Source organism: Vigna unguiculata, chromosome 1, assembly GCF_037176805.1.
Source record: "Vigna unguiculata cultivar grain cowpea cultivar isolate G323 ecotype 2 chromosome 1, ASM3717680v1, whole genome shotgun sequence".
Classification (NCBI taxonomy): Eukaryota; Viridiplantae; Streptophyta; class Magnoliopsida; order Fabales; family Fabaceae; genus Vigna; species Vigna unguiculata.
This window is the reverse complement of record NC_140792.1, coordinates 47,544,659-47,558,389: the sequence shown is the minus strand read 5'-3', so window position 1 is coordinate 47,558,389 and position 13,731 is coordinate 47,544,659. Positions and strand designations below refer to the sequence as shown.

At 29.6% G+C, this 13,731-nt stretch overlaps 1 protein-coding gene across 1 annotated transcript; it reads left to right on the top strand.

Moving 5' to 3' along the window:
* The first annotated feature begins 2,389 nt into the window (after window positions 1-2,389).
* LOC114191232 (SNF2 domain-containing protein CLASSY 1-like) lies at window positions 2,390-6,820 on the top strand. The gene is made up of 5 exons (XM_028080408.2): window positions 2,390-2,441; window positions 2,717-2,973; window positions 3,133-4,329; window positions 4,523-4,669; window positions 4,777-6,820. Exons 1-5 carry the CDS (start codon window positions 2,390-2,392, stop codon window positions 6,703-6,705), a joined length of 3,582 nt encoding a protein of 1,193 aa, XP_027936209.1. The 3' UTR covers window positions 6,706-6,820.
* The last annotated feature ends 6,911 nt before the right edge of the window (window positions 6,821-13,731 follow it).

The window sequence follows — 13,731 nt, the reverse complement described above, 5'->3', positions numbered from 1 at the left end:
GGAGTTGGATGATAAATTGATTATTCAATATTTTCATCATATTCATTCATATTCATACTATGACATACACAATGCTTTTTTTAAATTTTAGCACATTAAAATATTTTTTTTTATGTTGACCGCGGGTCAGCCTATGCGGGTTGCGGGCTTATGCGGGCCAAGCTGTGATGGGCTTACGAGTTCAACTTCTAGGCTTGCCTCGCATATTTTGTTTGGGCCTACGGATTGGCCCGCCATGCTAGGCCCTAATTACCACCCCTAATTTTCTATTACAGTAGTTTAATAGAAAATAGAAAAACGCAGTTACTTAATCTCAGATATCAATAGTGAATGTATGTATTTCTAGATGGTTCTTACCTTGAAAAGCGAACAACTTTTATATTTTTATATTACATAGGTGGAGACCACCTCACTTGATTACCCTTAAAACTGTTTTTATCCTCTCATAAATACTAACGAATTTGCCAATGAATGTCTTATCCTAACTGTCATGAAATTCAAATTGACCTATTATTGCATTACCCAAGCTATTTAATGCATCAGTTTTTTGCCTATATGCCAAGATGTGTGCCACCTTGCCTGGTTGAGATATACTGATCCTTGGCACACCTTTCAAACCCACCCAGTAGTTTCCCTAGGTCAAACTGGTCTGGGTTCTCCCTATACACACAAACCAAAATTTAGAGACCAAATAATTAATAATTATATAGACCAAGTTGTATGTGAATTAATCTTTAAATTATTATCTAACATTAGTTATTAATGTTTTAGCTACTTATTATTGTTGATTTTGAATTAGTCTTTAATTTTAAATTAGAAATTATTTCAGACACTATTCTTTTATTAGTTAAAATTTTGATAGTTAATGTTAGAGACCAATTTAGATTTTAATTTTCACACCAATTAATTTTTTTATAATAGAAATTATTTTATTTATCAATAATTTTTAATTTATAAAATAAAATCTAAATTGGTAAATGTAGTGATTTTTTTTAATTAATTGTTATTTAATTATTTTTTTTGTAATGTATTAAGAAAAAATGAATTGAATACGTATCAAATATTTACTAAAATATCCATAAAAAAAAAATCGTACTCGATTACTTTTATGATATGGTAGTTCGTGATGTTTAACCTTAGTTTTTTTACTATTTTTTCTTTGTTAGGTGATGGAGAATTCCCCTATGAAGATGCTGAGCTTCGTGTTATAAGAAGTTGAATAAGATCCGTGAATAAAATTCTTTAAAATATCAAATATACAAACATATTGACGCATTTATTTTCTTCATAATAGAAATGAGAGATTATAAAATTCATAATACTACTTTCATGATTTTCACGTAAATTCATCTTCCTTTGATATTAAAAAAGAACCACTTTAAAATACACTCACCTTAGATACATAATAGTACCAATGGTGGATATGTATTTTTTTTGTTTATTTATATCTTCACTGAAATTAAATAGAAAGAATAAATGTTTACAATCGACTGTTTCATAAAAACAACAGTGAAAATAAAAATAACAACATATACACATTTTTTTTATAGATGAACTATCATACGTCTTTTTTCCTTCATGGAACTTAAATCATGTTTAGGTATTTCAAATTTCAATATGAAATAAATTTGGATCAAAATATGTTCATATCATAAATGAGTTAAAATCAAAATATATGTTTGTAAATAAATATGTATAAAAAATGAAATGAATTAAGATATTTAAGTGTATTTATTTAAAATAATTTGAATTTAAACTTAATTTTAAATAAAAATATATATTAGTGTTATTAATCAAACTGAAAAAGTGTTATATATAATCTCGCATTATCAATTAGAATTTTTAAATTAACTTGATTTACCAGAACTAAATATTTAATAACTAATTATCAGTGTATTTTCAGCATTAATTATTCCATTGTATGTTATTAAATTTTTTTTTTTTTTGTGGGAGTATCTGATTTTGCACTTCAATTGGAAATGTAAATAATGCGTAATCTCTAAAATGAGGTGGACATGACTGTTTTTACATTTTCACTCTCTTCTCCCTGGGAGCATTTCTTGTTGCAGCTTTAGTTTAAGAGTATCTCTCACAAGCTTATTTCAGGTATGCTTAACTCGAGTTCAGTGCGTGCAACATTTGAAGTTTTGAACTCACGTTAACATTTGACTATTTCATTGTAACTTTAAAAAATATTCATGCTAAACTTAATTGTAGCTAGTTGCAGTTAATGTTTTGTTCTATTTAGTTGGGGGATTGCAAATGTTATGAGTGATTCGTAGTAGTTTGGATGTTATACTTGTTCCTAATACTATCTAGTACTGCAGGTGCTGATATAAAACCCTAGTACTGTAGTTGCACACAAACACAATACAAGTTAAACTCCATAATGCAGAAAAGAAGACATTCACGGCAATCAAAGAATCCATTCCACGCTTATGGTAAGTATTTCCTTATATCTCCATCATCACCATGCATGACAAATAATACAGCAAAAATAAATATCAGTACAATATTAGATAGTGGATTTTATGATAATGGAGAAGTTGAAAATGCTCTGATTCAACTGAGGAACATCTTTAATTCACAGTGAAATTTTTATTCCTAGTTCATTCCTATTATTTGTACCAATTTGCTGCAAATCTTTTTTCCTTAGTCATTACATATCATTAGTCTCTCCACCATTTTAACTTCCCCAAAATTTTGTTTTTAACAGCATTCGAGACACTTCTGTCTGGTTCATGGCAAGCTGTAGAGCTCATAAAAATTGAGGCAGGAATTACGAGTCTGCAATCCATAGATAATCACCATAGGACCATAGAGGAGGGCCCTTTTTCAGAGCTTAGAATAAGATCACGAAAAGCCACTTTATCAGATTGCTCAGAATTTTTAAGAGGTGGGATTGACATTTGTGTTCTCTCAGCATCTCAGCAGAGTGGTGATACTAACTCAGATGGATTTTCTGATAACAAGGTAAGTAAAGGTTTTTTAGTTTTAGATCTCTGTTAAATTGAATTTGTCAGTTTTCCTTGATATTGGTTGTTTGATTCTCTTCTTTAATCTATGAATTACAATATAGTCTTAAGGACATTTAAATTCTAACCAAGTTTCTCTTTATCAATTTAATTGTAGGTGTGGGTTGATGCTAAAATAAATTCTATACAGAGAAAACCCCATAGTTCAGGATGCTCGTGTCTGTATTATGTAAACTTGTATGTTAATCAAGGTTCACTTGGTAGGAAGATAAGAACTCTTAGTAAAGAGGTTAAGGTAATCGGAATAAATGAGATTGCCATCCTCCAGAAGCTTGATCGTAGTGTTTGTGAAGATCAACACTATCGATGGGAATTATCCGAAGATTGCTCCAATCTGTCGCATACTAAATTGATCAATGGAAAATTTTTATCTGATCTTTCATGGTTAGTTGTTATATCTTCTTTAAAGAAGGTTTCATTTTGTGTAAGATCTGTGCAAAACAAGATTGTGTATCAAATTTTAGATAGGGATGTTGGCAGCTCTTCATTAAACATGAAACCTCGGATAAGTGTTTTTAATTTTGAGGTGAGTCACGATGGCACGTTAAAGCCCATTGTTACTCAAGTTGATGCATCTGACACTGATGCAAATGGCCATGCAGATGATTCCCGTGATGATGTTCAGGGCTTAAGACGATCGGGACGTAGGAACATACCACCTGAACGGTACTTTAGTTGTGATAATGTTTCTGAAATAAAGGTTGGCGATGTTCGAACCTGGCCATACAAGACCAAGAAAGGGAAGGAAGATGGTGATGACATGTGTTCTAGCAGAGAGATTAAAGTATACTGCAGGAGGAATAGAAAAAATGAAATAAAGTCTGGTGAGGACGGTCAAAATGAACATCAAACTCAACTTGCTAGTGTTTCTCTTCTTGAAGAAGGAGATTCATTAGTCCCTGAGCATCATGCCCTCAATGACAACGTTACTAGAGGTAATGCAAATTACAGCAACACTGAGCGTAAGAGGAAGAGACCTTTAGATCTGAAAGGTGATGAAGGTTGTGATCCTGGATGTGGAGACTTGAATTCAAATTTAAACTTCAACAGAAGAAATGATAGAAGTTTAAATGCATCTGCCTACGAGGAAATGATTGATTCTTACTTCAAGGATATTTATAGAACTCCAACAAAAGAAGAACCAACTGTAATGGAAGTGTGGAACGAAATCAACAGATCGGAGAAAAAGAAGGAAGCAGAAACGCCTCAAACAGAGGAAGATGAACAAATCTCTGAGATAGATATGCTGTGGAGAGAGATGGAGATGGCAATGGCATCATATCATATTGAAGAAGTAAGTTATAACCATTGATTCCTTTTCTATGTTGCATTTCTCTTAACAGATAAAACTGAAATGCAGTTTCTGAAGAAGTACTATTCATGTTGTTCTATAATCATATTTACTCCTTCCTTGATTTGTCTCTGTATATTCTGGTTTTTTATCTTACATTCTAAGGTTGATCTGATCAGTTTAACTGTCACATCAGGATTCAAATGCTGCCAATTTTGTTGAGAATTCCGAAGAACCTAATCATACTTGTCCACATGACTACAGATTGAATGAACAAATTGGAATTTGTTGTTTCAAATGTGGCTCTGTGAAAACTGAGATAAAGTACGTGACGCCACCCTTTGTAAGTCAAATTCAAAATTTGAAGTGTACGGTTTGATTTCTTTGATGATGTTTTTTTCAAAAGGCCTATGCAATTATAGTCTCCTGATTTGTTCAAAACATTTACAGCTAGAAAAGCATTACCGAGCGAGGCACCAAGAGGAGAGGCAATGCAGTGGAGAAGAGGGTGATAAAGATGATGTTTTCCATCAGTTATCAACTCGTGATGAACTTACTTCTATGGAACATGACAACGTCTGGAAGTTGATCCCTGAACTTAGAGAAAAGATGCATGTCCACCAAAAGAAAGCTTTCGAATTTCTTTGGCAAAATATTGGTGGGTCTACGGATCCAACACTAATGGATGCAGAATCCGAAAGAAGAGGGGGTTGTATCATATCTCATTCTCCTGGATCTGGTAAAACTTTTCTCATCATTGCATTTCTCATTAGCTATTCAAAGCTATTTCCGGGGATGAAGCCTCTTGTCCTTGCTCCAACAACCACTCTTCACACTTGGCACAAAGAATTCATCAAATGGGATATTTCTATGCCAGTGTATCTGATTCATGGAAGCCGTAGACCTCAGAGAGACGATATGCAAAATTCAATTGCCCTTCCTCCTTTTCTACATCCAAATAGAGATGTCAAGCATATTTTGAACTGCTTGGACAAAATAAAAAAGTGGCAAGCAAACCCAGGTGTTCTGATCATGAGTTATGCCTCTTTTTTAGCATTGATGAGAGAGGGTTCAGGGTTTACACCCAGAAAGTATTTGGCTAAAGCATTGAGGGAAAGTCCTGGGATCCTGATACTTGATGAAGGTCACAATCCTAGAAGCACTAAATCAAAGTTGAGGAAAGTGTTGATGAAAGTGCAAACAGATATAAGAATTCTACTTTCTGGTACGTTATTTCAGAATAACTTCTGTGAATACTTTAACACACTTTGCTTGGCAAGACCAAAGTTTATATACGAAGTGCTGAAAGAGTTAGACCCAAACGACAGAAGGAAAAGAAAAAGGGCAGAGAAGGAACGCCATTTGCTGGAGTCACAAGCTAGAAAATTGTTCTTAGACAACATTGCTGGGAAAGTTGATTCAAGTGACGAACATGAGAGAATGCAAGGTCTAACCATGTTGAAGAAAATTACAAGCGGTTTCGTAGATATTTATGAGAGCACAAGTTTTGACAGTGTTCCTGGCTTGCAAATGTATACGTTGCTGATGAACACAGGTGGCATGCAGAGTGAAATTTTGGAGAAACTGCACAGGAAAATGGCTGATTGCGCGGGATTCCCTCTGGAGTTAGAGCTTTTGATAATCCTCGGATCAATACATCCATGGTTGGTTAAAACAGCCTCGTATGCAGAGAAGTTTATCCCTCTGGAGCAGCTGCAGCAGCTGGAGAAATGCAGGTATGATTTGAAAGTAGGGTCAAAAGTTAAATTTGTTATGAGTCTCGTTCTCCGTGTTATGGAGAAGGAGAAAGTACTTATATTCTGCCACAATCATGCACCTGTGAAGTTATTGGTAGAGTTATTTGAGGTGGTGTTGAAATGGCAGAAAGGTAGAGAAATTCTGTTGCTCAATGGGGAACAAGAACTGTTTGAACGTGGGAAAGTGATAGATAAGTTTGAAGAAGCGAAAGGACCATCGAAGGTGCTCCTTGCTTCCATTACAGCTTGTGCAGAAGGTATTAGTTTGACAGCAGCTTCGAGAGTGATTTTTCTGGACTCAGAGTGGAATCCATCGAAGACAAAGCAAGCTATTGCAAGGGCCTTTCGTCCTGGTCAGAAAAAGATGGTTTATGTGTATCAGCTTTTGGCAACAGGCACATTAGAGGAAGATAAGTACAAAAGAACGACTTGGAAAGAGTGGCTTTCCAGCATGATTTTCAGTGAGGCCTTCCATGAGAACACCTCACACTCCCAAGTAGAGATGATTGAAGATGACATACTCAGGGAAATAGTTGAAGAAGACAAGTCCAAATCAATTCACATGATACTCAAGAATCATAAAGCTTCCACAAACTCAACCGAGCTAAATAGGTCAATATAAGTATTTTGGGGATTAAATTGATGGTTTTTCTTATCTTGTAACATTGATGCCATGCAGATAACATTATAAGTTCATATATGGACTTCCCTTCAGATAATGTTGCTGTGCATTAGAAGACCTCTATCTTTTTAGATACATTCCTCTATCTTTTATTTTTTTTTAAATCTTTTATTTTATAAACTTGAATGTTTTATTTTGAATAAGAATTTTTATTTTAAATTATTTGGTAACAAGAAAATTAAGTCGATTCTAGTATTTCTGGTTATAAATAAATTAAAACCAAAAATTTAAAATAATGATAAAATTTAAACACGAGTTAAAAAATTCAAATAATAGTGATAAAATTGAATCAGATATAAGAACAAGTAAATTATTAACTGTTTAGGTTAAAGTAGTATCATGTTTTTTTTTTTTTTTATATTTGTGGTGAATCTAAATTTTTTTCTTAGTGGCAAATCCCAGCAAATTAATTTAATCCTTAAAATAAAATCTCATTTCATTTATAAATTTATAATTTAATATTCACATTATACTTGTGAAAATATATGGTGTGTGTTTACATTTTTTATGATAAAAAAATAATAACATTATTTTTATTGGTGTAATTTTATTATAAATGATTCTTATTTATTTGGAGATAGTTCTATAATTAAATAAAAGTTATGCTTAAAAAAATGTCAAATAGAAAAACAAATAAAATTGAAAAATGTATGTGGTATAATTAAAATTGATAAAATAATTATTTTAAATTAAAAATATATATTCAAAATGTAAAATTAAAAAATAAATATAAACAAATACAAACAACAAATAAAAATATTAAATATAAATCTATTTTATCCATCGACTATGTTAATACACCGTTTAAATATAACCACACAATGTTAAAAAAGAGTATAATCAAGTGATACAAGAAAAAAAATGTATGTGAATTTTATAAATATAAAACAAGTCAAGTAATTAGTAAGTTAAAAAAAGAGAATAATATATATAAATAAAATTACTTATCTAACATATATTTTATTTCGTATATCAATCACAAGAAGTATAAAGTCTCATTTGAATCTGACACGCCAGATTCAATTTAAAGCAATTATTCGACAATAATCATATCAACTAATTTCAACGACATTAGTCTGTTATTCAACAAAATAAATAAATCAAATTTGATTTAAGGTAACTTTTCTAATTTGAAAATAACTTTTACTTCATGCAATAGTTGAATAAAAAATAAATAAAAAAAATTCAAGACGGTACAATTGAGAAAATAAATAATCTTAACTAAAAAAATAATCATAAATATGAAAAAACACTATAAAAAAATTATTAAATAGTAACTAATTTTATGAAAAAAAAATATAAAAATCAATTTCAAATTAATTTTTTAATCAAAAACTAATTTAGATATTAATTTTTTCTTAGTATCAAAACTTACATAGCAATTTTATAGTAGTGACTAATTTATAAACTATCATAATAGAAATTATTTTAATTATATCACTAATATGTGAGTTGGTTATAATTTTTTAAAATTATTATAATTATCAATAATTTTTAATTTATAAATTAGTATGTAAATTGATCATTAATAAAAAAAGTTATAATTAAAAAAATATTAATTAAAAATATACGTATTATAAATTCAATTACAACAAGATAAATTTGATTCAAAACTTACTAAGTTTTATGGGATGAGATTTGTTTGTAAAAGAGATTAAGGTCAAAACTTGGAGAGAGAAAAAAAGAGTGAAGGAAAGGTAAATAGATGCATGTAAAAGAAAAAAAAAATGAGAGAGAAAAAAAACTAAAAGATAAATAAATAAAAGTTTGGGCCTAAAAGCTGGTTCTCATTCTGACATCAAACAAGGTAAAACAAGATACGACAATTATTGGTCCGTCCCGCATATTACTTGGTCCACGGGCTCGCTTTTTTTTTTTTTAATTCTTATGATAGAAATTTCAATGTTTAAGAATTGGACTTTAAGAAGTTTACAAAATTAAGTGAAGATTTTGGAGAGTTGGATAATAAATTGATAATTCAACATTTTCATCATATTCATATTCATACTATGACATACACAATATATTCTGTATTCTTTAAATTTTAGCACATTAAAATATACATAATACTTATCTTTTCCATTTATACATGAATTTGGAACGTTAATGCAAAAGTCCACAAAAGAAGTAACTAATATATACAAGTGCAAGTTGCGGGTCAGCCTGCGCGGGCTTATGCGGGTCAAACTGTGACGGGCTTGTAGGTTCAACTTATAGGCCTACCCCACATATTTTGTGCGGGCCTACAGATTGACCCGCCAGGCCAGACCCTAATTGTCACCCCTAATTCTCTATTACAGAAGTTTTATAGAAAATAGAAACAAACGCAACTACTTAATCTCAGATATCAATAGTGAATGTATGTATTTCTAGATGGTTCTTACCTTGGGAATCAAACCATTTTTATATTTTATATTACATAGTTGGAGACCACCTCACTTGATTACCTTTAGAACTGTTTTTTTCCTCTCATAAATACTAATGAATTTGCCAATGAATGTCTTATCCTCACTGTCATAAAATTCAAATTGGCCTATTATTGCATTACCAAGGCTATTTAATGCATCAGTTTCTTGTCCATATATATGCCAAGATGTGTGCCACCTTGCCTCGCTGAGATTTATTTGTCCTTGGCCCATTTTAAAAAACTCACCTAGTAGTTTCCGTAGGTCAAGCTCGTCTGGGTTCTCCTTATACACACAAACCAAATTTTAGAGACTAAAATAATTAATTATTATATTGACCAAGTTGTCTGTGAATTATTCTCTAAATTGTTATCAAACATTAGTTATTAATGTTTTAGCTACTTATTATTATTGATTTTGAATTAAAAATGATATAAACATTAAAAATGATAAATTAATCAAATATAAATCTATTTTATTCATTGACTATGATAATAAACCATTTAAATATAACCACACAATATTAAAAAAAAAGTATAATCAAGTAATGCAAGAAAAAAAATATAAAAATGTATGTGGATTTTATAAATATAAAAAGAGTCAAGTAATTAAAAAGTTAAAAAAGAGAGAATAATATATATAAATAAAATTACTTATCTAACATATATTTATTCCTTGTATCAATCTCAAGAAGTTTAAAGTCTTAATTTGAATCTAAGACACACCAGATTCAATTTAAAGCAATTATTCGACAATAATCATATCAACTAATTTCAACGACATTAGTCTGTTATTCAACAAAATAAATAAATCAGATTTGATTTAAGGTAACTTTTCTAATTTGAAAATAAATTTTACTTCATGCAATAGCTGAAAAAAACAAATAAAAAAAATTCATACCAAGGACGGTACAATTGAGAAAATAAATAATCTCAATTAAAAAATAATGATAAATATCAAAAACACTATAAGAAAATTATTAAATAATAATCAATTTTTTAATAAAAAAACCATTTAAAGACTAAGTTAAAAATAATTTTTTAATCAAAGACTAATTTAGATATTAATTTTCTTAGTAGTCTAAACTTACATAGCAATTTAATATTAGTGACTAATTTATAGACTATTATAATAGAAATTATTTTAATTGTGTCACTAATGTATGAGTCAGTTATAAATTTCTAAAATTATTATAATTATCAATAATTTTTAATTTATAAATTAGTATTTAAATTAATCATTAATAAAAAAAATTATAATTAAAAATATACGTATTATAAATTCAATTAAACAAGATAAATTTGATTTAGAACTTACTAAATTTTATGGGATCAAATTTGTTTGTGAAAGAGATTAAGGTCAAACATTGGAGAGAGAAACAAAAAAAAAGTGAAGGTAAGGTAGATAGATGCATGTAAAAGAAAACAAAAAATGTGAGAGAAAAAAAAAACTAAAAGATAAATAAATAAAAGTTTGGGCCTAAAAGCTCGTTTTCATTGTGACATCAAATAAGGTAAAACAAGATACGACAGGTTGCAATTACTGGTCCGCTCCGTACATCACTTGGTTCATGAGCTTGCTTTTTTATTTTTTTTATTTCTTAAGACAGAACTTTCAATATTTAAAAATTTGGAAACTTTAAGTTCAAAAAATTAAGTGAAGAATTTGGGGGTTGGATGATAAATTGATAATTCAACAATTTTCATCATATTCATACTATGACATACACAATGTATTCTTTAAATTTTACCACATTAAAATATACATAATACTTATCTTTTCCATTTATACAAAATTTTTGGAACGTTAATGCAAGAGTCCATCAAAAAAAGTAACTAATATACACAAGTGAAAGTTTTTTTTATGCAGGCTTACGTGTCGCGGGCTTATGCAGGTCAGGCTGTGATGGGCTTGCAAGTTCAACTTCTAGGCCAACCCCACATATTTTGTGCGGGCCTACGGACAGCCCCGCCAGGCCGAATCCTAGTTGCCACCCCTAATTCTCTGCTACAGTAGTTTATTAGAAAATAGAAACAAACGCAGCTCCTTAATCTCAGATATCAATAGTGAAGGTATGTATTTCTAGATGGTTATTACCTTGGGAATCGAACCATTTTTATATTTTTATATTACATAGCTGGAGACCACCTCACTTGATTACCTTTAGAACTGTTTTTATCCTCTCATAAATATTAATGAAGTTGACAATGAATGTCTTAACCTAACTATCATAAAATTCAAATTGGCCTATTATTGCATTACCAAGGCTATTTAATGCATCAGTTTCTTGTCCATATGCCAAGATGTGTGCCACCTTGCCTCGCTGAGATTTATTTGTCCTTGGCCCATTTTAAAAAACTCACCTAGTAGTTTCCGTAGGTCAAGCTCGTCTGGGTTCTCCTTATACACACAAACCAAATTTTAGAGACTAAAATAATTAATTATTATGTTGACCAAGTTGTCTGTGAATTATTCTCTAAATTGTTATCAAACATTAATTATTAATGTTTTAGCTACTTATTATTATTGATTTTGAATTAAAAATGATATAAACATTAAAAATGATAAATTAATCAAATATAAATCTATTTTATTCATTGACTATGATAATAAACCATTTAAATATAACCACACAATATTAAAAAAAAAGTATAATCGAGTAATGCAAGAAAAAAAATATAAAAATGTATGTGGTTTTTATAAATATAAAAAGAGTCAAGTAATTAAAAAGTTAAAAAAAAGAGAGAATAATATATATAAATAAAATTACTTATCTAACATATATTTATTCCTTGTATCAATCTCAAGAAGTTTAAAGTCTTATTTGAATCTAAGACACACCAGATTCAATTTAAAGCAATTATTCGACAATAATCATATCAACTAATTTCAACGACATTAGTCTGTTATTCAACAAAATAAATAAATCAGATTTGATTTAAGGTAACTTTTCTAATTTGAAAATAAATTTTACTTCATGCAATAGCTGAAAAAAACAAATAAAAAAAAATTCATACCAAGGACGGTACAATTGAGAAAATAAATAATCTCAATTAAAAAATAATGATAAATATCAAAAACACTATAAAAAAATTATTAAATAATAATCAATTTTTTAATAAAAAAAACCATTTAAAGACTAATTTAGAAATATTTTTTAATCAAAGACTAATTTAGATATTAATTTTCTTAGTAGTCAAAACTTACATAGTAATTTAATATTAGTGACTAATTTATAGACTATTATAATAGAAATTATTTTAATTGTGTCACTAATGTATGAGCCAGTTATAAATTTTTAAAATTATTATAATTATCAATAATTTTTAATTTATAAATTAGTATTTAAATTGATCATTAATAAAAAGAAATTATAATTAAAAATATACGTATTATAAATTCAATTAGACAACATAAATTTGATTTAGAACTTACTAAATTTTATGGGATGAAATTTGTTTGTGAAAGAGATTAAGGTCAAACCTTGGAGAGAGAAAAAAAAAAGTGAAAGTAAGGTAGATAGATGCATGTAAAAGAAAACAAAAAATGTGAGAAAAAAAAAACTAAAAGATAAATAAATAAAAGTTTGGGCCTAAAAGCTCGTTTTCATTGTGACATCAAATAAGGTAAAACAAGATACGACAGGTTGCAATTACTGGTCCGCTCCGTACATCACTTGGTTCATGGGCTTGCTTTTTTATTTTTTTTATTTCTTAAGACAGAACTTTCAATATTTAAAAATTTGGAAACTTTAAGTTCACAAAATTAAGTGAAGAATTTGGGGCGTTGGATGATAAATTGATAATTCAACAATTTTCATCATATTCATACTATGACATACACAATGTATTCTTTAAATTTTACCACATTAAATTATACATAATACTTATCTTTTCCATTTATACAAAAATTTGGAACGTTAATGCAAGAGTCCATCAAAAAAGTAACTAATATACACAAGTGAAAGTTTTTTTTTTATGCAGGCTTACGTGCCGCGGGCTTATGCAGGTCAGGCTGTGACGGACTTGCAAGTTCAACTTCTAGGCCAACCCCACATATTTTGTGCGGGCCTACGGACCGCCCCGCCAGGCCAAATCCTAGTTACCACCCCTAATTCTCTACTACAGTAGTTTATTAGAAAATAGAAACAAACGCAGCTCCTTAATCTCAGATATCAATAGTGAAGGCATGTATTTCTAGATGGTTATTACCTTGGGAATCGAACCATTTTTATATTTTTATATTACATAGCTGGAGACCACCTCACTTGATTACCTTTAGAACTGTTTTTATCCTCTCATAAATATTAATGAAGTTGACAATGAATGTCTTAACCTAACTGTCATAAAATTCAAATTGGCCTATTATTGCATTACCAAGGCTATTTAATGCATCAGTTTCTTGCCCATATGCCAAGACGTGTGCCACCTTGCCTTGCTGAGATTTATTTGTCCTTGGCCCATTTTAAAAAACTCACCTAGTAGTTTTCATAGGTCAAGCTGGTCTGGGTTCTCCTTATACACACAAATCAAAATTTAGAGACAAAAATAATTAATTATTA

Coding starts and splice junctions, on each gene's coding strand:
- LOC114191232 (XM_028080408.2), top strand. CDS start 2,390: ATGCAGAAAAGAAGACATTCACGGCAATCAAAGAATCCATTCCACGCT. Junction 2,442..2,716: donor GAATCCATTCCACGCTTATG/GTAAGTATTTCC, acceptor TGTTTTTAACAG/CATTCGAGACACTTCTGTCT. Junction 4,670..4,776: donor AGTACGTGACGCCACCCTTT/GTAAGTCAAATT, acceptor AAACATTTACAG/CTAGAAAAGCATTACCGAGC.